Below are 26,996 nucleotides of genomic sequence, written 5' to 3'. Positions count from 1 at the left end.
ATATGTTGTGTTATATGGAAAATGTTGTATTTTAATCTCAATTCGTGACGTTTGAATGTGAACGAACAGATCATTATTTGAAGAGGCGGTTCACTGAACAGATAATAGTAAAGACTATTCTCGGGCAGTGAGTTGATATCAGCTGGGATTTAGAGCTCTCTCTACCAAAGTTAATTCATTAAATCTGATATCAACTGGATCAATAAAGGTAATGAAGATGCATGTCTGAAAGCTCCTTAATCCTTTAAGGCTGATGCCCCGAAGCCCTTTCACTTTCTGGATCAGAGATCATATGGATCAGAGTGAAACCAGGAAGGGATGGGCTAATGTAGAGAGTGATGGAGAGCAGTGGAGGGGAAGGAAGAGATCCTGAGTCATTCATTGAGTTTCTATTCTGTTTGATCGCGAGCCCCGTGGACTGCTGTCTGGTGTATGATGCATCACTGATGAACCATTACAAACAAACAAAAAAAGGAACTCAGAGGTCCAAAAGTTTTAAGTAACATTAACAAGGAAATCACATTATTGAAATAGCCCAAACGTTTCTACGATGAAGTCATTCACTGGAGCGGGGACTTTGTCCTGTCTGCTACAAATGTAACAGAAGGTTTCCAGGAGGAAAAAAATCTGGTTTGCAGCCATTTCCAACAGTATGCAGTGTGACAATAGATAATATTTATATGTTTTACTATTGACATGTATTAAGTGCTTTCTCCATTTTGGCTCCAAACCTTATGTAAACTTCATAATTGAGACACTTCATTTTAACTACTCTACCTTAACACATTCATTGAAAGGCACAGCATCACTTTCGATCAGCCAGTGATATAAATTCTATAAACAGTGGTCAAACTGTGTTGAAGTGGCAGTTGACCATAGCTGAGCATCCTGAGGCTGGATGCTACAAAGTGAATGCTCTATTTGAGATGTTTGGTATTTACAAGATCTTTGGAAAGCCTTTGTCCAGATATTGTTGGAGTACAAGTGGATGAAATCAAATCTGTCTAAAAATGTAAATGTTTGGCATCATCACCATTAGCAATCAAAGTGTATTCTCAAATGAGATGGACAATATGTCCAAGGGAAAGGAGATGTATAATAAACTAGTGGACCTGAAACTGATCCCATAGGAAAAGTGTGCATAACTGGTAGATTTCTACAGGTTGTATTATAACATCAAAAGCACATGTAAACAAGTTTGCTACAAATAACAATTTAAAAAGCGAGTCCAGTAAAAAAAGATATGTTTCTCAATATTTGCTAAAAAAAGAAAAAAAAACCTGCAGGGCACAGTTTTCACGATAAATGACTCATCATTGTATATCTGGTGTGAAGTACTTAAAGTCTATTCATTAAACAGGCTTGAGGGAGAACCCAGAAAGCATGATAAAGAGTCAAAGCATTACCTACTAACACATTGTTTGTTTTGCTCTTTTAGATAGGATTTGTTAACAATAACAAAAGTGAAGTAAAGCAGCAGGCCAGATACCATAAAAAAAAAGCTTTTCAGAGAGCAAGTCGAACTAGATTAAACTCCCGAATTAGTCAGAGTACAATATGGTGGAGTATGACGCTGTGCAGGCTAACTGCTTAAACTGACCAGGTAAACAACAAAATTATTCCACAAATTTAAACATTCTAGACAAACTTTTTTTGGGGTTACAAATCTGAACAGTACAGAAAGTAACCAGTGCTATTTATTTACATTGGACCACTGTGGTTTGTGGTCTCTGAGAGTGCGATTCCCAGCTCACGTTAGCTATTTTCATTGATACTTTTGCTCTAAATAAACACACAGCATAGAACCACAGTTACAATGATCTATGATGTGTGGAATTTGAAAAATAAAAAGTGTAACTATTTGTAATAGAAGCAGGTTTAAAAGGCTCACTGGAATCCTACCTGCCTCATTCGTCATGTGTTACCAACTGAAACAGCTCTGCATACCAACAGTATCACCCTCTCTACCTTCTTTAGGGACGGAAAAACATGCCAAGAAGAATGAAATACTTGTTTCTGACCTCACCCAGGACTTCCTACAGGCCTTGATATGACGCATTTTTAGAAAAGATTAAAAACAAAAACAAAAAAAAAACTGACCTTCTGTTAGCAAGAACGCAAACCACAGATAACAGCATGGACAGATACAAGGGGCTGGGCTAAAATGTGCACTCGAGCAAAGTTGATCTTCAGCACTCTGAGCTACTTTAAAAGTAAAGCAAAGTGGCCACGAGGGAGTGATATATGCTACTTGGGTCAATAATGACGTAGTGTAATTACAGTGGGATACATCATGTAATATGTGCAAGAGTTTTATTGGAGCCTTTTCATTCGTTCTTAAGAATGGGTCAGTCTGGCCATTTCACATCCCTTACTGTCAAGCCTCTCAGAACAATGAGAAGAATGTGGGTGTAGAGAACAATGCTGTACCTTTTGATGACAGCTGCCATCAAGACATGCCAGTCACTGTGCAGGGAGTGCCTGACGAAATAATCTGGACTGATTGTGTAGTTTCTCTCAGTATTACTCAGCATTAGTTACATTCAGCCTTACACTCAGCATTAGTACATTTACAGTTTTTTCTTCAGTTATGGTTGATTGTTCTACTGCAGCTGTTTCACTCCAGTCGGACATTGATGTTCAATATTTTTTTTTAAAAACTGTTTCACTGATCAATAATGGGTAGAAAAAGTTGCAGATGGGCTAAATTGGACTTTGCTTCATTGACAAAGGCTATGTAAAACATCAAAGTGGAAGATGGTAAATGGATAGGTTCTTGTATAGTGCTTTTCTACTCTACTTTAGCACTTAAACATGTCTCATTGACACATTCATACAAACACTTTTTTCTACATGCAAGTACCTTTTTATACAGCCAGCCAGGGATCAAACCAACAACCTTTCAGTACTCAAAGGAGCTTGCAAAGAAAAGCGTCTGGACTTCTTTAAGTTACTTGAAGACGTTTCACCTCTCATCCGAGAAGCTTCTTCAGTTCTAAGGTCAAATGGTGGAGAGTCCCAGATATAAACCTAGTGGGAGTATCCCCCCACAGAGGGACAAAAGGACCCCCTGATGATCCTCTAATCACCTGAGCCAAGGTGTGAAACTGGGTGTGGGTCCCAATCAGCCAGAGTTTCGGGTGAGTTCATTGTGAAACCTGGCCCCACCTTATCATGCGAATTCCTGAGATCAGATGGCCCAGGATGTGAGTGGGCATTAAGGCGTCTGGGAAGGGATCTCAAAACTGGATTATAGATGGCAGAGAGTTGGTGTCGTAAACCACCGTCTACGTAAACCACACCAAACGCATGACAAACGCATGGCCAACTCCAATCATATGTGCCACGCCTCAGTCTTTGGCCCACTTTTTAATAATACATCTCATATCACTTGGAAATATTCGTCCCATCTTCACATCTCTAGAAATTTAAACTCCTCCCTTTGTCTCTTTGTCTTCACTAACATAAGTTGCCAATATCTGGATGTCATACAAAACTCTTAGTTTAAAGACTACACAATGCAATGGCATGAATTTAAAAATCCAAAATGCATGGGTACTGTTGCTGCAAACATACAGCAACAGTACTAAAAGCAATTGGCTATTTTTAAAATAAAATAGCACAATTGTTGGGGACTATTTTCAGTTGAGAAGTTATGTGCTGCACATGTGAAACTCACCCAAAATAAAACACAATGTGTGTGTTCATAGTAATGAAGGAACATGTCAGCCAGTACAACCGTGTGTCACTGACTGATATGATTTTTATAGTTTTTGGACAACAATGGGCCCCTGTGGGACAGAGGAGCAAGATCATTTCATTGCCAGTTGTTTGCTTTTTATGGAAGTTGCTGACAATAAAAGAAATGTAGATCATAACCAGACGTAGCACAAAAGCAGAGGAAAACAAGCGCGGGGGTGGCTCTAATTGAATCTACCATGTTCAGCATGCAGGGAGATGTGCTTACAGGCTTGGGAAAAGAGTCAGATCAAGTGGTACAGATGATCTTTAGCTATAATTTGCATTTCCAGAGAAAAAAACCTTTACGTGTTCTCGAAGTGATGGTGACAGGTTGGTCATCAGTGATTCAGAAGCGATAAACAAGGACACGGACAGACACGTAAAAACCCTTCTTATTTTTCTACTGTAGCAGTGTAAATTCAGAATTTGTGATCCTTGCTGTACCTGTAAAAACTCTTAAAAGTGGGTCCAAACATGCCTTTTTTATACATTGACACTGACACAAAAAACAAGCTACTAGTGCTCTGACACTGGACCACTGGGTACGGGCCAACCACTGTAGACAGTGACTGTGATGCTATAAATCACAAGCAACAACACAGCCTTACTACGGGTGGCAGTGGTATCAGAGGGACCTGGATGCTGCGGTCACGCAATTCAAATATAAATCACCTGCAGCTGTAGCTGCTGCTCTACACCTTTGCATTCAAACACATAATTCAAAGCATGACTTTTCCATTAGCTCCATCTGCGAGCAGATCCTCGTTTTACTTTTAAAACGCCATCAACTGAATGCCTGAGGGGGTCCAGATTTATCTCTATACCAGAATTATCATGCAATTTACTGTGCACATGTCAAGACAGGGCTGCTGGTTTGATACACTCAATCTCCTAAAGTCCCACCTGGCAGGTAAACCCTGTCTTTATCTGCTCTCCCCTTTTTCCTTTTCACACGGTCACGCCTTTATTTCTTTATCTCTGTGTGGCTCCCGGAGGAAATCAGGTGCTAGGCAGCGGCCTGCAGAGTACTTTCAGGCCTCGTCTGTGTTCCCCCCCCCCCCCTTTCTTTTTCCTGTGTCTTTAACTTTGCCTTTCTTCGTTAGCTGGGAAGAAAGGATGGGGGGGATTAGCTCATGAAAGCAAAAAAGGTTGGATATAAGAGAGAGAAAAGGAGGGCAAAGTGAAGAATCACAGGGAGAGAGAGATTCTGCAGTTGGTTACCAAGGCTACTGGGAAGCAGCTGATTAGTGTGTGTGATATGTGAGTGTGTCTGGACCTGCAGGTCCACTTCTGTAGTTGATAAATGGTCCAATACTACATGTGGAGAAAGGAGCATTTTACCGATCATTAGCAGTAGCTTCCCATTCATCAGCTCTGACTTGTCGGTTGCTCTGATGTTGCACCATAACAAGTTGCAACGCTCAAATCCCCTGATGGCGAAACCTCCTGACCATGACACACATGCATAAACATACACACACCAGATGCACATTAACACCTCACACTCACTTCCTTTTTATACAAAATAGGGCGGAAGACAGATGGAAATACAATAACTTGGGGGGGACTGGAAAAAAAAAAAATCTAGTTTTAATATCAGCAGACCCGTGTTTAATCATTCTGTCACACTGAATGCCGATAGCATCACTGTGTGATACATTCATATCCATATCAAAGTTATATTATCAGAAAGTGTTAAAACCTCAACTATTTACAGTAATAGAAGGTATTTATAAATGCTTAAACTACAGGAAAAGATATCTTAATGATGTCATAAGAAGCAGATTCTCTTACATGTTAACTCAAGCACAGGGAAGAACTGCAGCCCCACCGACTTGTTGACTTCTGTTTGCAAGGGGTGATCAATCATAAGAAAGCTGCCTGAAAGCAGTGGTTCTCAAACTTTTTCTGATATTTCCCAATACAAAGTGCAGTCCAGTCACTAAAAGAAAATCTTGTGCTATGCAAAATATAATAAGGGATCCTAATTTATAGGTAAAGTAAGTATTTTTTTAGATTATTTAATAGCAAAAAAGATTATGTATTAATAACTATATACATTGATTGGTATGTAATTATGTCTTTTAACAAACTAATTCGCATGAATTTAGGATTAATGCATTCAAAATACACAGAGTGGGCGCTGGTTTGTGGAAGCCCCCCATGTTGCCCCAGCATCTTGATACAGTGGCCAAGATGGACATTTCTGTTTTGCCCATCACCGTTTTATATTTGTGGCTAGAAACCGACCACGTGCATAGTATGTCTTATAAGTTACTTTTAACCTAAAGATCATAAAATAGCTCTTTCAAGCCATATATGATCATCTAACATCATCACATGTATATTTTTATCATCTCATTCTCATTTTACCTGCTCTCCTCCACCATTCTCTCTCCTCAGTGTCGATATCATCAAATAGAAGTGAGCTTCACAGACTCATTGACTCATATCGGACTCCTATCGCAAAGTTTTACAGCCTCCTTCAGACTAAATAGATGTGGACACATATTGACAGCTGGGGTAAAGAATGGACTGACAGCCTACACTCACTACAGATCAATGGCACCCAAAGTTGTTTGTCTTACAGTGGCCATGGTAGCTAGGATTACGCACTTGAATCAGGAGGAGTAAGAAAACAGACTTCGGTTAACTGCAATCTGCTTTTAAAGAATAGGGCTGTTAATGAATAGCGATACAGCCAAAAAGATTAATTATTTCTGAGTGCGGTTACTTTATCAGGTTCAGGAAGTAAAAGAAGATGAATCCCAGTAGAAAGTGTTGGGATATATGGAGCTTTAATGGTTTGGAAGTGGAAATGCAGAGAACCCATTGTGCAGTGTTGCTATATCATGGAAATTACTGCTGTGATGCTATTCTGAACCTTCTTTGACACTTTATAAATCACTATCCTAATTACTATATACTACTATTGGTTTTATAAATATAACCCTGTAACTCCATGTGTTCAATCTCAATACAACAAGCAGGTCATCTGTGAGTGTGGATTAAACCTCTGATCTAGACAGCTCACTCATCTGGCAAGGTGCACTTTCTAGTAACCTACAGAGCACATGATATCCACGCCACACTGACCACAATTGGTTGACGCACGAACAGAAGGCCACTGTGACGAAAGTATGCTGACGCTAGAAAAGACTGAAGGTGCAATTCACATGCATTGAGGAATCCACGGAGTGCACTTTGCCAAACTGGAAAATTCTCTATTATGACAGAAAGCTGACAAAGACACAAACACAAATATGTGCTGTTGCAGTGTTTGTGAAAGCAATGTGTGGACAAAAACAGTTCAGATTAGCCAGCTTTGCAGCACCCAGAGATATGGAACAAACAAGCACATAAGCCAAAGTGGAAAGTTACAGGATCTGTAGAAGGTCATACTCTGTGGGGAACCGGGCATCATAGCAAAAGAGAAAAACCTGTCGCAGCAACATTTTTGAGACTGAACATGTGGGTAGATTTTTTTTTTTATTGTTTTTTTGGTTTTGTTTGTTAAAAATCCTGATGTAAAATATTTGGGATTCAAGTCTCATCTTCAAAACAAAACCCTGAGAAACATATCTGATATACATACACACATAACTATGCACTGCTCTGAGCATGTTTAGAATTCTTCAAGCATGTGTTAAGAAAGGCTTGTCAGTGTGAGAATAAAAGTGAGGAGTGCTTCCTGGTAGGGCTGTTCGATATGACGATATATATCGGATGACGATATAAAAACGTCTATGTTTCATTTTACGCTATCGTTTGTTTCGTGGTGTCGCACAATAAACTGTTTACGGCAATATATTTTCATCGTTTTGATGGTCACTGTAGTGGCTATATTCATTTCTCAAAGTTCTCTCTTTCTCTTATATAACCACACTATGGACGGACAAGCGCCTGTTTTTATGCGTTGTGGTTAGCAACAACGACGGTAACAGCATCACGTGTCCGCTTGCTTATGTTCCACATAAACCTTTCACAATAAAGCTCAAGATCTTGTTGAGACTTTTCAAAATAAACTGAATCACGTGAAAGAGCAGATTATTTACGGATGAGAATTAAAAAAGAACCGCCAGGTGCTAAAAAATAAACCTTAGACTCAAACGTTAGAACAGGCTTTTCCCCGCAGCACGCTGTGTAATAAATACTCACAAAGAAAACGGCGGCTGTTACAACTTATGTCTAAAAATGTATAGTTTCATGCATCGGTTAAAACACTCGACTCCAGCTACATGACGCGCAGCTGGAAACACTTCCTGCAAGACGAGCTGCCCGAGATTCACAGAATTTACAAAAAATGTTACATTTTTGTGATTTATATCGTTATTGGGACGATAGAATTCGGGATATGAGACTTTGGTCATATCGCACAGCCCTACTTCCTGGGCACATCAACAGAAGTCTTTACATGAATAGGCAGATTGAAAGTTAAGGAAACAGAGACCAGATCTTTTTTTAAAGGCTGCATTAAATCAGAGGCTGACGCATCTTTAAGAGGCGTGTTTCCACGTGAAACATTAATGAGTGAATCACGTGATTCATAAAACAGAAAAGCTGAGAAATGTAAAAGTGACAAGTGAGTGGTGACTGAATATGCTGAAAAGGGAAAAACAAAAGCCGGATTACTGTTTAGAGCTTACAGAGCAACAGACTGGTGATCTCTCTGAGTCACAGACAGGCAGAGCTGCCTCTTAATGCTCTTTAAGAAGTCATCTGGTCTTGGCTGTAGCTGAGCAACACATCCTGTAAGTTGCAAAAGTTGGAATGCGGACACGCGAATGTGTGGCCTTGAGCGCACATGCGTGCGCGCACACGCACACACACACACACACACACACACACTGCAATTTCTCTGGGCTCAGAGTACAGCAACACATTTTTTCATGTGTTTTTGTTTATTGAGTAAAGTCACTGTTGGACAGATCTGACTGATGAAATGCTGTTTACAGGGCAACTAAAATGTGACATGCTGTTCGTACTGATGAAACAGAATGATGTCATTAACATTGTTTACATCAGATTGACGTACAGGAAGTGAAAGTGGACCTCTGCCTTAGTGACAAACCGTCCCAGAGCGGATCAGAGAATCACTGTGACTGGGCAAGATCAAAAAGAGCACTAAATTAACTAAGAGCCAGATAAACCTCCTGAATTCAATGTACTTCTAAGCTGTGAATGTTTGCCAGAGCACAGTCCATTATTCTGGCAACTAAAACCTTTGAAACATCCGTTTCATCACAGGGCAAAGGCTCAGAGAGCAGCTAGGAAGGGGCCTTTGCCAGGACATTCTCCTAGAAAAACCTATGTGCAAAAAGATTTTAAACAGTCCTCTGCAGAGATGGAAGAACATGACACAAGCAGTGCCCATTCCCAATATTCTTGATTAAAAGGTGTAGAGTAAGAGAAATCTACACCACCTGCTTATCATCTACGTAGCACATGCGAAAAACGCATGCTTAAGCATACAGGTAAGATAACACTAGAGTGACTTTGCTCTGAATGGCTCTATTAAGGAAAGCCTAAAACATTTTGGAACTGAGCTAACTTAAGATGGAACATTTTTGTGTTCGAATTATTAAGTCAAAAAGTGCTGGACTACAGTGTGACACGCTGGCTCTTTTAACCACTGAAAAGATGAACAATACAAATTCTCAGAAATGAAGTGTTCAAAGCTGCTCACCACAGTTTGTGCAGCAGTGACCAGACCAAAGGTTAAAGATATAGTATCAGGATCGACCTCTGCCAGGTCCTCATTTCAAATGATGTTTAAAAAAGGGATGCACCAATCCAGTAAATGGATTTAGCTAACTATACTACAGGGACAACTAGTTTAACAATTCAGTTCTCAGCTCTGTGCTGTGCTCGCACTAGTCCACGGACTGTTACAACCACAGCTTACATGCAAAAGGCTAACAGGAAAGGGTCAGCAGTTTGGAGGGATTTCACAGCTGTGATGCTTACAGCTTTTCTTTGTATGTTTGCAAAAGTTAAGCATAATGATGCCAAGTGTGACATGACTGAAAAGCTCCACTGCAGAAAGAGAGAATGGATTTGGCCCATATTGGCCGCTTTTCATTTGCTCCCTGTTAAACTCAGAATAAAACTTAAAATCCTGCTAACCAGGCCCCATCTTATCCAAAAGACCTTGTAGTACTGTATCACCCCAATACAGCCCTTGGCTCTCAGAATGGTATCTTACCTGCTGTTCCTAGAGTTTCTAAAAGTAGAATGGGAGGCAGAGTCTTCAGATTTCAGGACACTCTTCCTAGGAACCGCCTCCCAGTTCGGATTCAGTAGAAAGACCATCTCTCTATTTTTAAGATTAGGTTTCAAACTTTCCTTTTTGATAAAGCATCTACTCAGAACTGGATCAGGTGACCTGAACCTCCTCTTAGTTATGCTTCCTCACTCACCTCTGTTCACTCTCTGTGTGTATACACTCATCTCCCTCCCCTCACCCCGTAATTAGTCATGGCAGATGGCTGCCCCTCCCTGAGCCTGGTTCTGCTGGAAGTTTCTTCCTGTTAAAAGGGAGGTTTTCCTTCCCACTGTCGCCAAGTGCCTGCTCATAGGGGGTCATGTGATTATTGGGTTTTTTCTCCCTATTATTGTAGGGTCTTTGCCTTACAATAAAAAGCACCTTGAGCCAAATATTGTTGTGATTTGGAGTCATATGGACAAAACTGAACAGATTTGACTTTTTATTCCTCTGAGTTACAAATACAGAATAACCCTTGTTATTGGATCAGTACTCTGTATTGGCAAATCTCTGACGTTCAAGGCGTGTGCACTTTGTGTGCTGACATTTTGAGCCTATCAGGAAGCAGACCCATAACACAGTGTTTTGCAAATGATTTCACCAGTGAAGGACTGAAAGCACCGATTTTCACAGCCTGTTGGCTACAATTTTGTACTGCGAACGGAAGCGTAGTGCTCAAACAGAAAATCTCCCTCTTTCTCGTAGGCTGCTGCCTTTATGACCCCTCTGTATCAGCACAGTGGCCCATTGAAAAGAGTGAGGGTGCTGTCCTTTTTCACACAGTGCTTACGTCACTTTCAACAAATCTACAATTTGATTCATTATCAGTATTATCAAAATAAAAAATTATCTCACAGTTAAAACTCAGCATAACATCCCAACATCATCATCATATGATTAGACTGTTCATTTATTATTGCGAATACTACTTTTATCCCGTCAGTTTGAACCTTTATACTCAGCAATGAGAGTCCAGTTAAGGGGAAAAAAGTCAACAATGTGACTGCTTGTTCCTTTCTCCTTATCAATGTCTTCATCATCTCACGATGAGTTCCTGTTCCTCCTCAAGGCCTTCCGTTCCCGTTTTCATCCTTATCACAGTTGCTAAGGCATTTCAAGGAATAAGAAAGTCAGGTCAGCTGCCAAAAATTCCACATGACCAGGAAGCTTTATTGTAGAGCCAAACGCATTTAGATCTTAGGGATTTAGTTCACGCCTGGTGCCAGAAGCTCACAGTTTCCACAAGCAAGGAAGCTGGATAATACTAAAAAGTACAGGCATAATTCAAGGAAATAGGGAATCAATCTTAATCCAAAAAGATAGACCTCTCGAGCTAACAGTCAAGACCGTGAAAATGGACCCACTGTGAGAGGAAAATATGAAAAATATATGCTGCACTTGCTGATTCCTGAGGAATGGCGCATCCATTCGAATCGTGATGTTTCATATGGCTGGATCTGTTCTTGATTTCTTAAGCAGCTCTGGATGTGGTTTCCCCTCTACTCTGTTTTCTGAGGCAATGAAACATTTTTAACAATGGCTTGACAGGAAATGACTGTCGAGGCTCTGAAGCAAGTCAGGTTTAACAGAGAAACTCTTTCTTCACTGCCTTACGGAAAACTGATGCTCAGCTTACACAAAGCAGTCCCAGAGTGAGAGTAACCTGCACGGATGTTTAGCTTCCTGAAGTGATTCAGCCACTGAACTTCAAGTTCTTGGCTGCAATGTGACATCAGTGGCAGTGTTTAAATTGGGGAGAGGGGGGTGTACTGGATTATTTCCAAGCAAAAAAGGAAGCAAGCAAGAAAAATGAGGAAATTAAATCATTAAAGCACCCTTTAGCCGTGACACTCGCTGGTGTTGTGCCAGCTCCAGTGTGCTTGTATGTACTTTTCCTTCTTCTTTTGGTCCTTGGAGCTGACACTGTGTGTGCGTGTCTGTAAATGTGTGCGCACGTGTTGAGCCGGCGGTGAGACCATGAATTAAAGAAGAGATTAATGAGTCAGGACATGCAGGCTCAGACTCCAATCTGTTCCCTGCCCCACTCTGGGGGCCGTCTCTCTCCACAAAACCTCATTCTGTCAGCAGACGCATACACATACTGTACGTATACACCGCTGAGACCCAACAGGAAGGCCAAGGACTCGAGAACGTTTGTGTGTACATCTGACAGAGAGAACGCAAGGTTGGCAGAGTGTAAAGGCAGAGATAGAGGATGTAAGGGAAGCAAAGACGGCGTGGCAGGATGTCTTCGCTGATATAACCCACTGCCCTGTAGGCCGTCACCCCACCCAGACAACACACCGTAACCCTGAGACCTGCCATCTGTCCGGAAGAGCTGGAAGAGACAGAAATCGAGGGAGGTAACAGACTGAGACGGAACAAAAAGACAAAAAAGGGAGTCAGGGGGTGGGAGAGAACTAAATAAGAGAACAGGAAAGTAGAACACACGAACAAGGGTGAAGCAGGCTGCAGGGGGGAAAAAAGGCTGATGAAAATGACTGGAAACAGAAAAATGGGAAACCCATGATGAGAAAAGAATGTGGAGAGAGGAGAAAGTGGCGGCAGAGGCAGCTTTCCTTTAAACCACACTTCCTATCACTTACTGCTCACTTTCAGAAAGTTTGCCTACATGAAAGAAACCTGGAGATGAATATCTCCAAGCCTCCAAGTTTTTGTTCCCTCTTATTTTTTTCCTCCTTTTTCTTTAATATTTCGGAGCTGATGCAGATACGGTTTCGTCTCTATTGCTTTAAGCCCCTGAGGCCATTCAAACAAACCTGTGATGAATACAATGACGATGGCCTTGATGCTCTTTATCATCATTTAGCCTTATATGAGATTGGGTGCCACATTACCATGAAATAGTCATCAACCCTCGCTATCTGTCCCTCAGCTCTCCCACTTTAATACATGCCACGAGTCTCGCTAATCCCATGATATGCCTCATAATCTCATCACAGATATGAGCGGAGAGAGGGAGAAATGGGGAAAAAGGCAGTAAGAGAGGAGGGTGGTGAGGGATGAAATGCAATGAGAGAAGAGAGGCAGGCAGATATTAGATCTATGTAAAGACATAAGATACATCCATGCATCTCTCTCTGTCTCTCTCTCTCATATACATATGTTTGACATAAGACGAAGAGTGGCCTACAAATTGAGGGGGCAAGCAGACAGCAGGAGAGGGGAGACTGGAGAGAAAGATGTAGGGAGAAGGGGGGGGGGGGGGGGGGGGGTTTGCTTGTGACCTGATTTCCCCACTAAGCCACTCAGAAGTGGAGCAGCACGTAGAGCAACTGAATGTAGCATCTCCACCGAGCGCTGCAAACATCCAGCTGTTCTGCTCGTATGCACTCGAAGTGCATGTGTAGAACCATCACGGTGCGCACAGACTGCACCACAAAGCCCGTTTAACTTACTGACCTACATGCATCTCATGCGCATCCTTGTCTTGCTGAGTCACAAGCCTCATGTTCCTCTCTGTCTGCATTTGCCTCTCTAGAAGTCCATGCTTCTTCATTCTGCCAGCGTTTTGGGTGGGGGGTGCGTGGGTAGTTGGAGACACACTACAGTGGCAGTCTGATGTCTACCAGTCTGGCAAAACCGCTCTAACAGCCCGGCGTGCCGCAGAGTGCTGGCAGTATAGACGCACGCACACACACGTCTATTACACAGCTGGATATCCGTCCTGTGTACATAAACAGCGTCTGGATATGGAACGCACAGATGCCTCGCTGCTGTGACACCAGTCTGGGTTTCGAAATCAGAGAGAGAAGACGCTGATAAAGAGAATCAGATGCAGTCTAGATGCAGCACGTGTATTCATTAGGAGCATGTATTGATATCTCACTGCTGTGTTTTCCTGTGTGTGTGTGAGACGCTTCGGGGCCACAGGTCTCGTCTCTCACATGACCAACCGATGTTACACACACACACACACACACACACACACACACACACACACACACACACACACTTAAAGACTAGCTCTTTCAGCTATTATAAAGCCATTTCATTAGGTATATCTGTTCAACTGCTTGTTAAAGTAAATACTTAAACCACCAATCAGATAGCTTTTAAGAATCTAAACCAGAATCCTTGATTGGTGGCTGTTGACTAGGTTTTCTGTTCTATTTTGATTTTTTTCCCCAGCAAAATAAATGAATAAATAAATAAACAACCACTGCAGTGGTAGCAGATTGTTAATGTGACTCTGGAAATTTGAGGGCTGTGATGTAGATATGGTAAAGAGGATCTACTGAAGCTCAAAGCAGGCTGCTCTGAGCTTTTTAGAAACTCCCAATCTACCAGGATTTTCCCACTCAACCGTCTCTAGGCTTTACTGAGCACCTCTCGGATGTGGTGGAATCGAAGATGTGCAGCTGACCTATCTGCAGCAACTCTGTGGCACTATCACGTCAACATTGAGCAAAATATCTGAGCAATGTTTTCAGCACCTTGTTGAATCTCTGCATGAAGGATTAAAGCAGTTCTGAAAGCTTAGTACTAGCAAGGAGTAGCTAATGAAATAGCCACTGTGTGTTTATATAAAAATAATCAAAGAAGAATTTTCAAATATTTTCTCTTTCCTTAGTTAGACGATGAGAAAGTAGAAAGCCTGAAATTATCACTCTTCCACAAACTGAGGTAAATATCCATCAATACTCAGACACGATAGCTAACACAAAAAGCATTAGCAACGGTACAGCCCAGGCTTGGATTTCAACAATAAAGCAAAGCAAAGCAAGAAAACGTCCATAAAAGATGACTTTTTGAATGATTTATTGCTCGTATGAAGTTCTTTTTGTGAATCTCACATTTTAAGCTGATGAAAAAAAAAAAGAAAAAAAAAAGAGCTTTTGGTCAACAAGAACCTTCCAGAGCAGGATTGTCAAACTCAAATACACAGTGGGCCAAAATTCAAAACTGGAACAAAGTCGCGGTCTAACATTAATATTTATTGAAAAAACAAAATCTTCCTCCAGATATAAGAATGAATCTTTTCTTATGGACCCGGTCGCAGCAGATGGCCGCCCCTCTCTGAGCCTGGTTCTGCCGGAGGTTTCTTCCTGTTAAAAGGGAGTTTTTCCTTCCCACTGTTGCCAAAGTGCTTGCTCATAGGGGGTCATATGATTGTTGGGTTTTTTTCTCTGTATCTATGAAGCGCCTTGAGGCGACTTATGTTGTGATTTGGCGCTATATAAATAAAATTGAATTGAATTGAAACAAGTTTTGCTGAAAAACTGAATATGGAACAAGCAAAGCTTAATACTAGACAATATATATATTAGCTGTATAATACCATCAGGCCAGTTATAATGGCTTCGCGGGCCAAATGTAATTAGGCTGCAGGCCAAATTTAGCCCGCGGGCCAGAGTTTGACACTTATGTTCTAGAAGAAGTAAAAGTCTTTCCATAGTTGAACCCGGGGAGTGTTTTTTACTGCTTCACTGAGGTGTTGGCTGATTGTTGGCTTCGGCTCCCCCATTGTCCTCTAAATATACACACACGAACATAAGCGCCAGACAACTTTAAAAAAAAACAAAAAACACACAACTGGTCCCTGTCTGATGTTCCTGTCATGGAGCTGGTGGCGCCTGAATCATACAATCTGTTTGCTGCCATCCTCAAGCTGTGATTCTGACACCCACCACTGACTACGAGCACGCGCGCTAACACACACGTCCGGTGTCACAGATCATGAAAAACTAATGCGCGAGCTTTAACGTATGCACACAGAAACAATAGAGACATGTCCACGGGTGAGCAGCTACATTCAGAGATCAATCTGCATAAAGCCGCCCACTGCAAAAAGCCAGTTATTGATGCCGGTCCAACAAAAGTGCCCGCCATTGATCCAAAAAAAGGAGGGGGGGGGTGTCTCTGTGTGTGTCACAAGTCAAAGAATGTGACAATGACAAAGTTGCTTTCATATCAGCGAAGGCTTTGTCTGCGATGCAACGCTGTACCTGTGGGCACAACTAAAAAGCCAGTATAGCCCATTTTCCTCTGTGTTTGTGTCTATGTGGCCACAGGTTCTTTGTCTGAGGTAGTCACATGACCAGTCTGACTTGGCGCCGTCCCCTCCCCTCTGCAGTGCGCCACCATACAATAAAAACGATACGATATATGAGACAACAACCACCCACGCTACACGTGTGCTTACAAACAAACACCCCATCAGTCCCTGGAAACTTTGCTTCGTGAGCAGAACGCCATCCTTAATGCAAAAAAACAAAGAAAGCGCCACGAAAATATAAAAACGTGTCTCTTAATTGGCCGCATGTGAGCTATTAGTGATAAAGCAGAGAGGAGGAGGAGGATGATGTGGAGGGAGATGTTAAAGAAGAAGGAAGATGAAGGAACGGTGGCAGCTGCGTGGGAGGGGGTGGGAGTGAGTCGGGATCAAGTGGGAGGGAATCGATAGTGTTGATGATGATGTTATGGGTGATGTGGAGGACGAGCACGGGAACACGGGTGCACAGGGTTAATGGCGAGATTGACGAGGTTTGCGGCAATGTGCGAGCTGGAACACGTTTAGCTGCTGTGGTCTTTGGACTGGACGTAGCTGGGTGCCGAGGAGGAGGGAAAGGAGTGAAAAGGAGGACAAAAAGGGGAGAAAGGGCACAGATGGAAAAATATGGGACAAAAAAAAAGTTCAATTGTCGTAAGGAGCTGTGCATTTAAAGGAGAACGAAGGACACGGGAGGGAAACAGAGGGAGGGTACAGATACTCAAGGTTGGAAGGGGGGGTGGCGGTGGGGGTGGATGAGGGGTTGGGGGTTTTGAAGCAGCCAGCTTAGGTCCCAAGGGTGCGATTTCCTGCTCCAATACATTAGGACAGTCTGACAGACGACTCTGTGGATGTAACTGTGTATCCTATGTGCATGTTAATTACAGAGAGAGAGACCGAGGGTTAAGTAAGTCTGCAGAGGAGAGAGCAGCACAAAGGCAACTCAGGTGTTTCCCTAGTCAAAACAAGTCAATGCGCTTACCTTCTGTGGACCCTTAATTACAGCCTCGGTGTCTAACCACTCTACAACAGCCTACATTCATAATCACATACATCAACACTGTGTGTGTGATTAACAATCTCTCATCAAGAGGCTGAAAAATAAAGAAAAACACAACGACGTCTTGACTGTCTGTAGGTTTCGGGACAATCCCACCACGTACAGAGAAACTTCTGCACAGGAATATCCTTCCTGTAACTCCCTGCTATTTCTGCTTTTGTATTCAGAAGGCCACTTTTATGATAACAAAGAAACAAACTGTAAGAAAGTCAGTTTGTTTGTTTTAGTGCCAAAAAACTAATAGAAATTCTAACCCTACAACTAGAAATAATTACATAAACACTTCAGGACAAAGAAAAGCTGACTGAAATTACTTGAGGACCTTTTCTGAATAATTCGGGCAGCTCTGACAGAAAATTGAGAAAAGAGATAGTTCAGAATAGTTTTTTGTCATAAAACATGCAGTTCATTATCTGTCCTTTGCTTCCAAAGGTCGACATTTATTACATTTTATGTTCTGGGTTTTTTTGCTGTCTCTGTGCTGCTTAAAATAAATAAATATATAGCTACCAGAAAAATTTCTAAAACAAAAGGCTGCTGACGTTTCTAACAAAAGTCACTTACCATCAGCTCATTGTGGAGGGAGTGATATACTGAGTGTAATACTACACATTTGTGGCAAAGAACTTCTACAGTAGCTGTAAGAATTGTAACAGTGTATAACTGTTTTTGTCCAATTACAGAGCTTTACAACACTGAGGTTACACGTTACATCAGGCTGTAGATACAAACTAGGTTCTTGTTAGTAGGATCTGATGAGGTTTGTTCACAATAAGAAAAGCCAGACTTTCATTTAAGTGCGAGTGAAAAACGTGGCATATAGTGTGCACAGCCATAAGTGGCTGATTAAAAAAAAGAAAAAGCAAAGCTGAAGTAAGGATTTCACTGCTCATTTTTCTTGTAGTTAACTTTTCCTTCACCTTAGCAAAAACGTCAAAAGTACAAAGCACAACAACTGGACTAATGGGCTTCCTTAGTTTCTCTGCATACACCCCCACTCGACCCATCCAGCTCCAGCCAAGCATCCCCAGACTGTGGCAACATGGTTCTTCTAAATGAGTTTAGGCTTTATTAGTCTGTCAGGGAGGGAAAAAAAAAGAAAGAAAAAAAAAAAACATTGTTTCCCCCAGTAGCAGGTTGAGATATTATTCATCTATAATTGGTAATAACCCTGTACCCCCACCCTGAGGCGGCTCAATCTCCACTGAGTAATCACTGCCACTGCCTGCTCTGCTGGAAACAGCATTATTAGGTCGATAGCACTGTCTCTACTGCTGCTGTCTGCCAAGGAGGTTTATTATCAGACAATATATGGCTCTGCTCCTGTTGTTCTTTAAAAACCACACAGGAGGCTCCAAAATAAGCTCCGGCGGGATCATTTAGGCTGAGGCTTTATCAGCTTTTATGACAGCGACACTTGATCAAAACACCGTTCACTTTACAATATTTAAACTGGCACCTCGGCTGATTCCACCAGGTCAAAACAATGTCACAGGTTTTCTTCGCATCAACGTTTTAAAAAGCAGCGATTCAGATTCCAACTCTCACACTTCAGTCTATAAAATTACTACTTCTTATTTCACAGAACCAAAGCTGAAGATATTATTTTATTTATTCACTTTTTTAAGCAAAAAGAACAATTCTTGCTAAGATTTCTCTCTAATGATGGTGGAGTGTTTAATTTTCACTCAGTGTGACATGCGTGACATCTCGTTTATTTCAAAATGTGTCAGGTTTATATATTAACTTGTGCTTTTACAATTTTCTGAGAGCGATCCTGGTTTGCACACCAACTTGGTTTGTCCGGCTCAAAATGGGCTCGACACGGTGACTGTGGTCATAGCCAGGATTAGTCTGCACATAACTTCTGTTACCTAACGTAGCACAAAACTGGACATTACATAGATGGATTTTTTTTTAAATGCATTAAAGCTCGAGTGACTAAAATCCAACTTGAAATTCACAGTACTTTAAAAACACTCCTGGGTTTGTTGTCACTAAATTTTTATATGCAGTAAAAACCCTGCTTAACAGCTCTCTGTCACCTGTCTGAATTAGCTGGCTTTTTATTTTATGCAGAAGAGTCAAACTACTGATCAGAAATCCCCTTTCATGGGAGTGCACACGTCGCCTGATAAAGAAATCCTGGGTGATAAAAAAAAAACAAAAAACAAACCTTATCACTGATAAGAGACGGGCTATACTGAACTTTCTTTGTAGTAGCCCTACTGATATTTAAGTCACTGAGTATTTTTCTTGGAAAAAAACTGAAACAATCTGTGTAAATCATAGACCATCCACAAAACTGTGCTGCATTTCTGCACAGTACTACTGGAAAACAAGCTGCTTTGATAATAAGTGTTTAGTCTTATGAATGCGAGACTGTTTCTGAAGCTTTAAAACCTGCTGTAAATTCCCAACTTTTGGGAAACTACCCTGAGCCGTTTGGTTCTTCCCAAACAGTAAAAACGTGCGATAATAAGATAATGAGAAAGAGTGATTGCTGAGTGAAACTGAAACAGTGACCTTGCTGCTGCTTAGGGCGGACTAATATTTCATCAGCTAACACTAAGGGCACACCTGCCTCACAGCTATACCCACATCTGCCAACGGTTTTGTGCTTCATCCCTGTGAGGAGGCGTCAGGGGAGGAAAGGAAGAAAAGAGGGAAATGAAAGACCAAAAAAAAAAACAAAAAAAAACAAAGTCTCATGTGGGTTTTACTCAGAGACTCTGGTGCGTTTCAGGGAAAGTGTAGGCTGTCTTTGAACAGACAAACCCACAAAAAGAAGGCAATGACACTGTGACAAAGGGAGGGGGGAGGCATAAAAGATAGAACTGCAGTGGTAAACCACCTCCTGAAGTTTGTTTTAGTATGAATACCTCGACTCAAAGTGTGTCAGCTCACAAGCAACTTACACAGGACACGTCAAAAGCAGCTCTTTTCCCCCTTAAACGAGCCAGTGGAGCACCATTATGAAAGTGACTTATAGAAATGGAAGAGAAGGGGGAACAGAGGGAAGGAAGTGGCATCATGTGCTCAACATCAGGCAGAAGTGAAACCGTGCTGGCAGATGACATCCATTGAACATTTCAGATGAAGTCATTCATATCTCCGAGTCTAGGTTACACTGACACGCAGGCCACTAACCGCAAGCTTCTATCTTCAGCATCTTAACTAATTAGTCTAACTTGTTGCTAAGCAAAATGCCTTCGTGTTTGAGAGTGTGAGCGTGGGGTGCCTGGATCATTTCGACTATGAGATCATGGAGATCATGACATATGTGTTGATAAGACTGCGATGACAACACTGAAAACATCCATTTGCGGTCAGGATGTGAAAATCGGATGAAGCATCAGATTAACCTGTAAGCTCTCGGCTCATCTATCGTCACCATAAACGTCTAACACGTACCGAGTAGCCACTAACACTTGATTACATATTTGGAGAAAAACAGTTGTTAATAGTGATCGCACTTAGACGTTGTATTAACTACCGTAATGTCCAAGTGGTCACTGTGTCATTCAGCTATAGATACAAAAACAGTAATGTTTCCATGACTGAGTTTGGCTATAACTGTCAAATAAAATCGGATATTGCGACATTATTGCAGTTTGACAGGGAGCAAGAAGTGAGTGCGGAAAACTTCATAGCACTCAATCAAGAAGCTAATGAGATATTGTGCCACACCACGTGGCTACAAACAAAAAACAAAACAAAAAAAGGTGTCATTTTGAGCTCAGACCTACAGGTGCTTTGTCATTGGATCTCTCAGCAGATAGTCAAATAATTGCATTATTAGCATTTAAAAGCAGCAAAGCTCTTACAAATCAGATCCTTGTCAGTCGCTTCCATAACCTGACACCACTTGATAAGGTGGTGAAAGAAATGCATATTTTAACATCTACAGTATAAACAGCAGAGCAATGATCTTTCATGTTGTTTTTTTTGGAAGCTTTTCAGCCACAGGGATGTTGGTTTTTATAGAGTCGACCTTTGACCTGGTGTTATAGAGCACTGGTATAAATATAATCAGCCCCTCTTCTCCCGCTCTATTACATACCATCAAATAGCTGAGACAAAGGGAAAGAGCTGACCTTATCTGTCCTCAAAGTGTGCACGAGCACACACAAACACACGCTGGTACTGTCCGTACCAGTGTGGCTGACTTTAAAACTAACCCGAGGAGGAGGGAGGGGGGGGAACCTGAGCTTTCATCTGCATGCAGCTGCCTCGGTGAAAGACAACTGAAGAAAAAAAAAATTGCACAGATAAAATGATCAGAGAGTGGAAGAACGAAAAAGAAAACAAAAAAAAACAAAGCACAGAGCCGATAAACTGACCAGAGCAAAACAAAAGGGCTATCTGTAAAAGCCTTGGACTTTATCCTGCCCTGTGATGACAGAACTTCGATCCCCAGGCAGGCAGCAGGAGACTCCCAGAACCCTGATTTAGGCTGTTAATCTCCCACTTCGATTCAGCTCATTGAGCAGCGTGATGCTGATCAATTAGAAAACAGCTGCACTAGCTGCTGACCACACAGGCACGCTTGTTTTTACTGCTTTTAAAGACAGATGTTTCTTGAAGCCACGTGTGTTCCAATTTCCATCTTCATCAGATCCAATCTCAAGTCTCTTCTTGGCAGGTTATGGAGCCAGCCACTGTCTCATGTCGACTTGTTAGATTACCGAGACACAACAAAACGATCCTCTAGAGGTCAAGCCACACAGGCAGGAAAGCCTCACAACTAGCACAATGGAGCAAATCTGCTCTTGACAGGGAAACGGCACATATGATCAAAAACACCGCTATCACTATAGCAACAAAAGCAGGCGTAGATGGGAAAAGTAAGGGCAGGTTTTAACCTTATTTTCCACCTGACTGCATAGTAAAAGTGGCAGCAAGGAAATTTTCCATGCTGGCGACCTGAGCTTACCTTGCCTGTGTAATTAAAGGCCGCAATGTTAAAGAGCCCTTATATGAAAGAGGCTATACAAGCAAATGGCATGCGCGCTTCTGTGTGTGTGACTCACCCATCCTCCTTGGCTCTGGATCCAGGGCTGAATGTGGTTGTCTAGGTAGACCGTCATCCACTCTACGATCCTGCCCACCAAGGGGCTCATCTCCTTCTCGACGCACTCGACACACAGTGCCCCGCCGAACGCGAAAAGCCCTACGATGCGGCCCCAGTTAACGCCGTCCCGGAACACCTCGTCCATCACGTTCTCGAAGCTTTGGTAGGCCGTGGCCGGCGTGATGTGCAGCTGGCTGTGAAGGTCGCTGAAGGCACGAGCGTATCGCAGCTCGAACTCATTGGCCGTGTCCCGGAGCGCCTCCTTCACTGCGTCGAGGTCCGTCGTTGATGGCGGCTGCTGCTGCCGCCGCTGCGGGGATGCCGGTGGGGTCCCGGGACTCGTGCCATTAAAAGTCCCATTGGCGTGTGTGTCTATTCGCTGTTCCTCATCCAACCCCGCTGCCCCCCCATCAGTCCTGTTCGAAGGCTCGTTGAGTACTATGTGGTTGAGAGGATAGTTTCTCTGGGAGAGTTTATACCTTATGTAGAAAAGCACAAGTTCTCTGTTTTGAGACATTTTGTATTTAAATGTGCTTTTTTTGTTTTCCCCTCCTCTTTGCTCCGGCTCTTCTCTCTGCTGGTCAAGCCTCGCTGTGTTAGAGTGTACACACACTGCGCCAGGCTTTTTTTTTTCCTCCCGTTTTCTCTGCTCAGACCACCATGGTCAGCTGATATCCACGGGACACTTGGGGGGTGAAAACCAAACCTATACAAGGCTGCACAGCTCAGGCCCTGCAGAGACACAACGATGAAAGGTCAAAGTCTGGATTGCTTATATCCAGGATTACGTGTGTGTGCGCGCGTGTGTGTGTGTGTGAGACCGTGTAAGGAGAGTGGAGAGCGTAGGGACGACTGTGAACCTTCAAATTAAATTTGGACAGGTAGGGTCAAAGTGCGTCTCTCTAATTGGGCTGTTACATATGAAGCAGATGGCGATGATATTAATGAGACGACAGCAGAGAGAATGTGTGTGTACACACACATGTGTGTGTGTGTGTGTGCGCGTGTGTCAGAGAGAGAAAGAGAGAGACAAAGTTAAAGGAGGTGTGAGGAAGGTGAAGCGAGATCAGAACGACAGTCTGGCTTGAAGCTCCACGTAGACATCCTAATCAGTGACCTCTGACCTCTGAGGGAAGCTTTCACACATCTTGTTTATCCCATCTCCAAGTACTCCGTTATTCTCTCGCTCACACACGTGCCCTTAAATCTTCACACAAAACTGACTCTGTCATATTTCCAGCCTCCTCCTCATTACTGGCATTGGAGGTTGCAGAAAGCATTAACGATGCATGTATATGAGCTTGCATTATGGGCTCTTCTGACAGCTTTAGCATGAACGTGTGGTGACAGTGTTGAACTGCAAAATAAAATGTGGTAATAAAAACTGTATGGGAGATGCCGTGCTGCCACTCTCCGCCGGCAGGTTTGTTCTCATCAAGTTAACTTACGTTTATGTTTCAGCGGCTGATTAAAAACAGCCTGAGCGTTGTTAAATATACAAAATGTCATAAACTTCCTCTGAACTCAAATTCTGGGAAACTATTAGCAAACACATGCAGCAATAACCTCAGTAATTTGGTTCTTTTAAGCAGTGATGTATCAAACTGCTCTTACTTAAAACATTCTGCTCAGATAGGTTACGCACAGGTCAAACACATGTTTGGTTACTTTGTCAGCGAAGGAATTTTTAAAACATGTGAACTACCACCGAGGAGAAAGGTCAGCATACCGAACAGGTACGCACCCACAGATCAGCTTCATATTTGAATTGGCCTTGTTGACTCATATCAGTTTACAGATATCAATATCGATACTTATCTTTAGCTGACAAACCTTAAAACATGCGTTTTGTTGTTGTTGTTTTTTTTATGTTAACGTTAAGTTTAAAAATTAAGATAAATTAATTTGTGTTTCTGGAACAAAATGCAAACAAAAAGTTACAATAATAATAACAAAATATTTGTATTAGCTATCAGCCAAAATTTTATTTCAAACATTAGTATCAGCCATATTAAAGAGTAACAGCCCCCCCCCCCCCCCCCCCCCAAAAAAAAAGAAAAAAGAAGAAGCAGCTTTGATTAGAAATATATCCAAGTTAGGAGGAAATGAACATCCGTTTCTATCAAATCAAATCTTCTCCAGTTAACATTTTAGGCAAAACCGATTTCCAGCAACAATAATGTGGGGAATGAATGTTTTATTATTCACATGTATAACAGAAATTTGAATATATCTGGAGTTGTTCCAAATAAAAACATTTGGGTTGTGGAAAATACAGTCTGGCAAGGATATATCAGCTTTTTTGTCAGGTTACATTAACAGAAATAAATAAATAAATCACAATTCATATGTGAATAAGAAAGTCCGTGGAGAAAAGCTCCTGCAGCCTCAGTTATTACTTTCACATCCCTGACAGCAGCCTAATAACATTAGCGATGTTCAGTAATACAAACTGCTTTATTAATTATTTCCGTTCCCGTCCTGAAGCCTCTAAATTGAGTTTAGGTCCCTGAAATAAAGACTCTGAGAGCAGTTGACTGGTCAGCCCCTTCTGTATTCTGCTGTCACCGTACCACACTCACTGGTACACACAAAAAGACGTGGGAGGGACGTGACCCGCCGGTGATCCCAAACTGTCTGCTTATCGTGAGGGAGTCTGACCTTTCCTGTAGCAATACTGACATTTACGTTGATACGTGGCGGAACCTAATAATCAGGGTGGCCGACCGCTGGGAAGGAGTTCCATGCAAATAGCGCTGGTGTCATTACATAATACAATATACTCCTAACAGCACAATAGAAGCACGATACAGTGTCAGCTGGCTCCGAGCTATGGCAGAAACTGCCCCCCCACACACACACATACACAAAAAAAAACTCACTGAAATACACCCAGCTGACTACTTAGTCCGCATTTGGGTGGTAAAAGTAACAGAAAGAGCCCGTTACAGCACATAAAGACCCACAAGGCAGCAGTGTTTACAATGGCCACATGGTCCCCAGCTACCTACACGTGGCTCGGGTTTTAATGGGCCAGCACTGATGTAAACACCACACAGCTCCTCAAGGAATACCAGCGAGTCGTGACCAAATGTAGCGCCCGAACGCGACATTAACTCAAACATTAACTTGTTTCAGTTAAACTGCTGATGTTTTTACGGTGGAATTTAAACTGTCCTTTTACACATTAACCAGTCAGAGCAGTGTTGAAACATGCTACTCCCTCTGGTGGCGCACTTAAAGCTTGTGTCAATTCCCCCACCGTCAGGATATTGATTATTATTTACATTTTTATTATTAAGTGGCGTTTTAACACCGTCAAAGATGTAAATATAATAATTAAAGATCATTCCCGAGCGTCTTACCAGCAACTCTTGATATCAAACCCGGGGGGAGTGCTCTTCTCCGTACACGGATCCTCTCGGTGAAAACGTCCCGAATCAGTCAGACAAGCCCGTCTGTCGCTTTACGTGTACAAAAGCTGTCAGAACACAAGATAGGTACTTTGTGCTCAGGACTGTATTTGCACGTATCCTCCTACGTCCCCCTCCTCTCTTTGCATGGACAGCCCTCCCCCGATTGCGTAACACCGACGCTTTTATGGATGCCTGTTCACGATCGTGTCGAAAATTCTCGTACGTGCACGACTTAAAAACAGTACACGTATGCTATTACTCGCTCCAGTAACCTCTTAGAGATAATCCAGGCGTTAGATATTTTAAATGTTAACAGCTAACAACACGTTAGAAAGATCGATGCAATTTATTACATTTTTCAATTCGATTCAATTGAAAGGGACGTTTCTTTGCACTGTCACTAGTTGTTCATGTATCTGCCTTAACGCGTTTAGCACAATAAATTACATATAAATAACAAACCTGAAGTACCGGTTTTCACCGTAGTTTAAATAAACTCCACTCTGTCTCTGTATTCCGCATACATTTTGATGTTTCTAATGAAAACTGTAGGGGATCCCGTGAACGCAACACAATTCCATTCCAAGACCTTTAATCGCGTCTCGTTAGAAAAAATGCCACTTTGCGACAACACCCTGCTTTATATAGACGACACCACCCCCGCAATTAGCATTGCAACACTAAAATTCCTAAGTAAGCCATTATGACAGAGACTGCTCCGCCTGTACTAACGCGGCTGTAGCCAGCTTGTGAACATGGCTGTCACTGTCATATACATGTAGTCGCACATTCGCAGACTGCAAGATTGAAAAACATATATTTTCCGAGGCAAACCCTTTTACTACAATGAACACGTATAGTTTGCACAAAGCAGAATTACATTTGACCCCGAAAGCTTTGTGGAGGGAACGAAAGTATCGCTGCGCGTTTTTTCCCTAATCTGTCGACCTCTTTCCTCTCGCAGGATTCAGATAGGAAAATCCACCCTCTGCCATTCCTCCTCACGTTATTTCACCGACGCCATCAGCAGAGGGATCAGAATTACACTTGTACATCGAGCAGGAACTCTTACTTGTAGGGTGGTCTTCATAAAATCATGTCTGGTGGCTCAGAATCCAAACCCCGGCTGGATCAACCCTATCCGTCATTGCTGGCCCGTCTTGCGGAGGAGGTCCAGCTCAGCTACTGGTTACCGCAGATCCGCCCACAGCTACGCTTTCTACGTAACCGGTGCCAGTCAAGCCTCACTACAACTAGCGGGATCATTGCTTTTTTCTAACGTCAACACTCCGCCACAAATGCATTAACTGAGCCGTGCCAGTGTCGCTGAGATTTTCGAGTGCTTCCCAGCGTGAACTACGAGCTAGCCAAGGCTAGCTTGTAGGAAGCATCAGCTAACGCTAGCCGGCTAATATTAGCGCTAACTT

The 26,996-nt window shown here is 42.3% G+C and overlaps 1 protein-coding gene across 4 annotated transcripts in view; it reads right to left on the bottom strand.

The window, feature by feature from the left end:
• The window catches only part of bcl2l1 (BCL2 like 1), a 33,214-nt gene extending 6,489 nt beyond the window's left edge, over window positions 1–26,725 (bottom strand). The window contains exons 1-3 of one of the 4 annotated variants that reach the window (XM_085344879.1): window positions 26,642–26,725; window positions 25,519–25,634; window positions 22,113–22,885 (exon numbers count right to left, since the gene is read on the bottom strand). In XM_085344879.1, the coding sequence (XP_085201005.1) occupies window positions 22,113–22,670 (558 nt within the window). In that variant the 5' untranslated portion in view covers window positions 22,671–22,885; window positions 25,519–25,634; window positions 26,642–26,725. Of the gene's footprint in view, window positions 1–22,112; window positions 24,180–25,518 lie in introns of those variants that run through there. The other 3 variants (XM_085344878.1, XM_085344880.1, XM_085344881.1) reach the window with 3 other exon arrangements.
• Between the last annotated feature and the right edge of the window lie 271 nt (window positions 26,726–26,996).

The sequence above is a fragment of the Diplotaxodon limnothrissa genome, linkage group LG20, assembly GCF_057381915.1.
Source record: "Diplotaxodon limnothrissa isolate DT_005_m linkage group LG20, D_limnothrissa_male_GT1.1, whole genome shotgun sequence".
NCBI classification, from domain to species: domain Eukaryota; kingdom Metazoa; phylum Chordata; class Actinopteri; order Cichliformes; family Cichlidae; genus Diplotaxodon; species Diplotaxodon limnothrissa.
The sequence above is the reverse complement of the archived record's forward strand: the minus strand, read 5'-3'. Positions and strand labels throughout refer to the sequence as shown.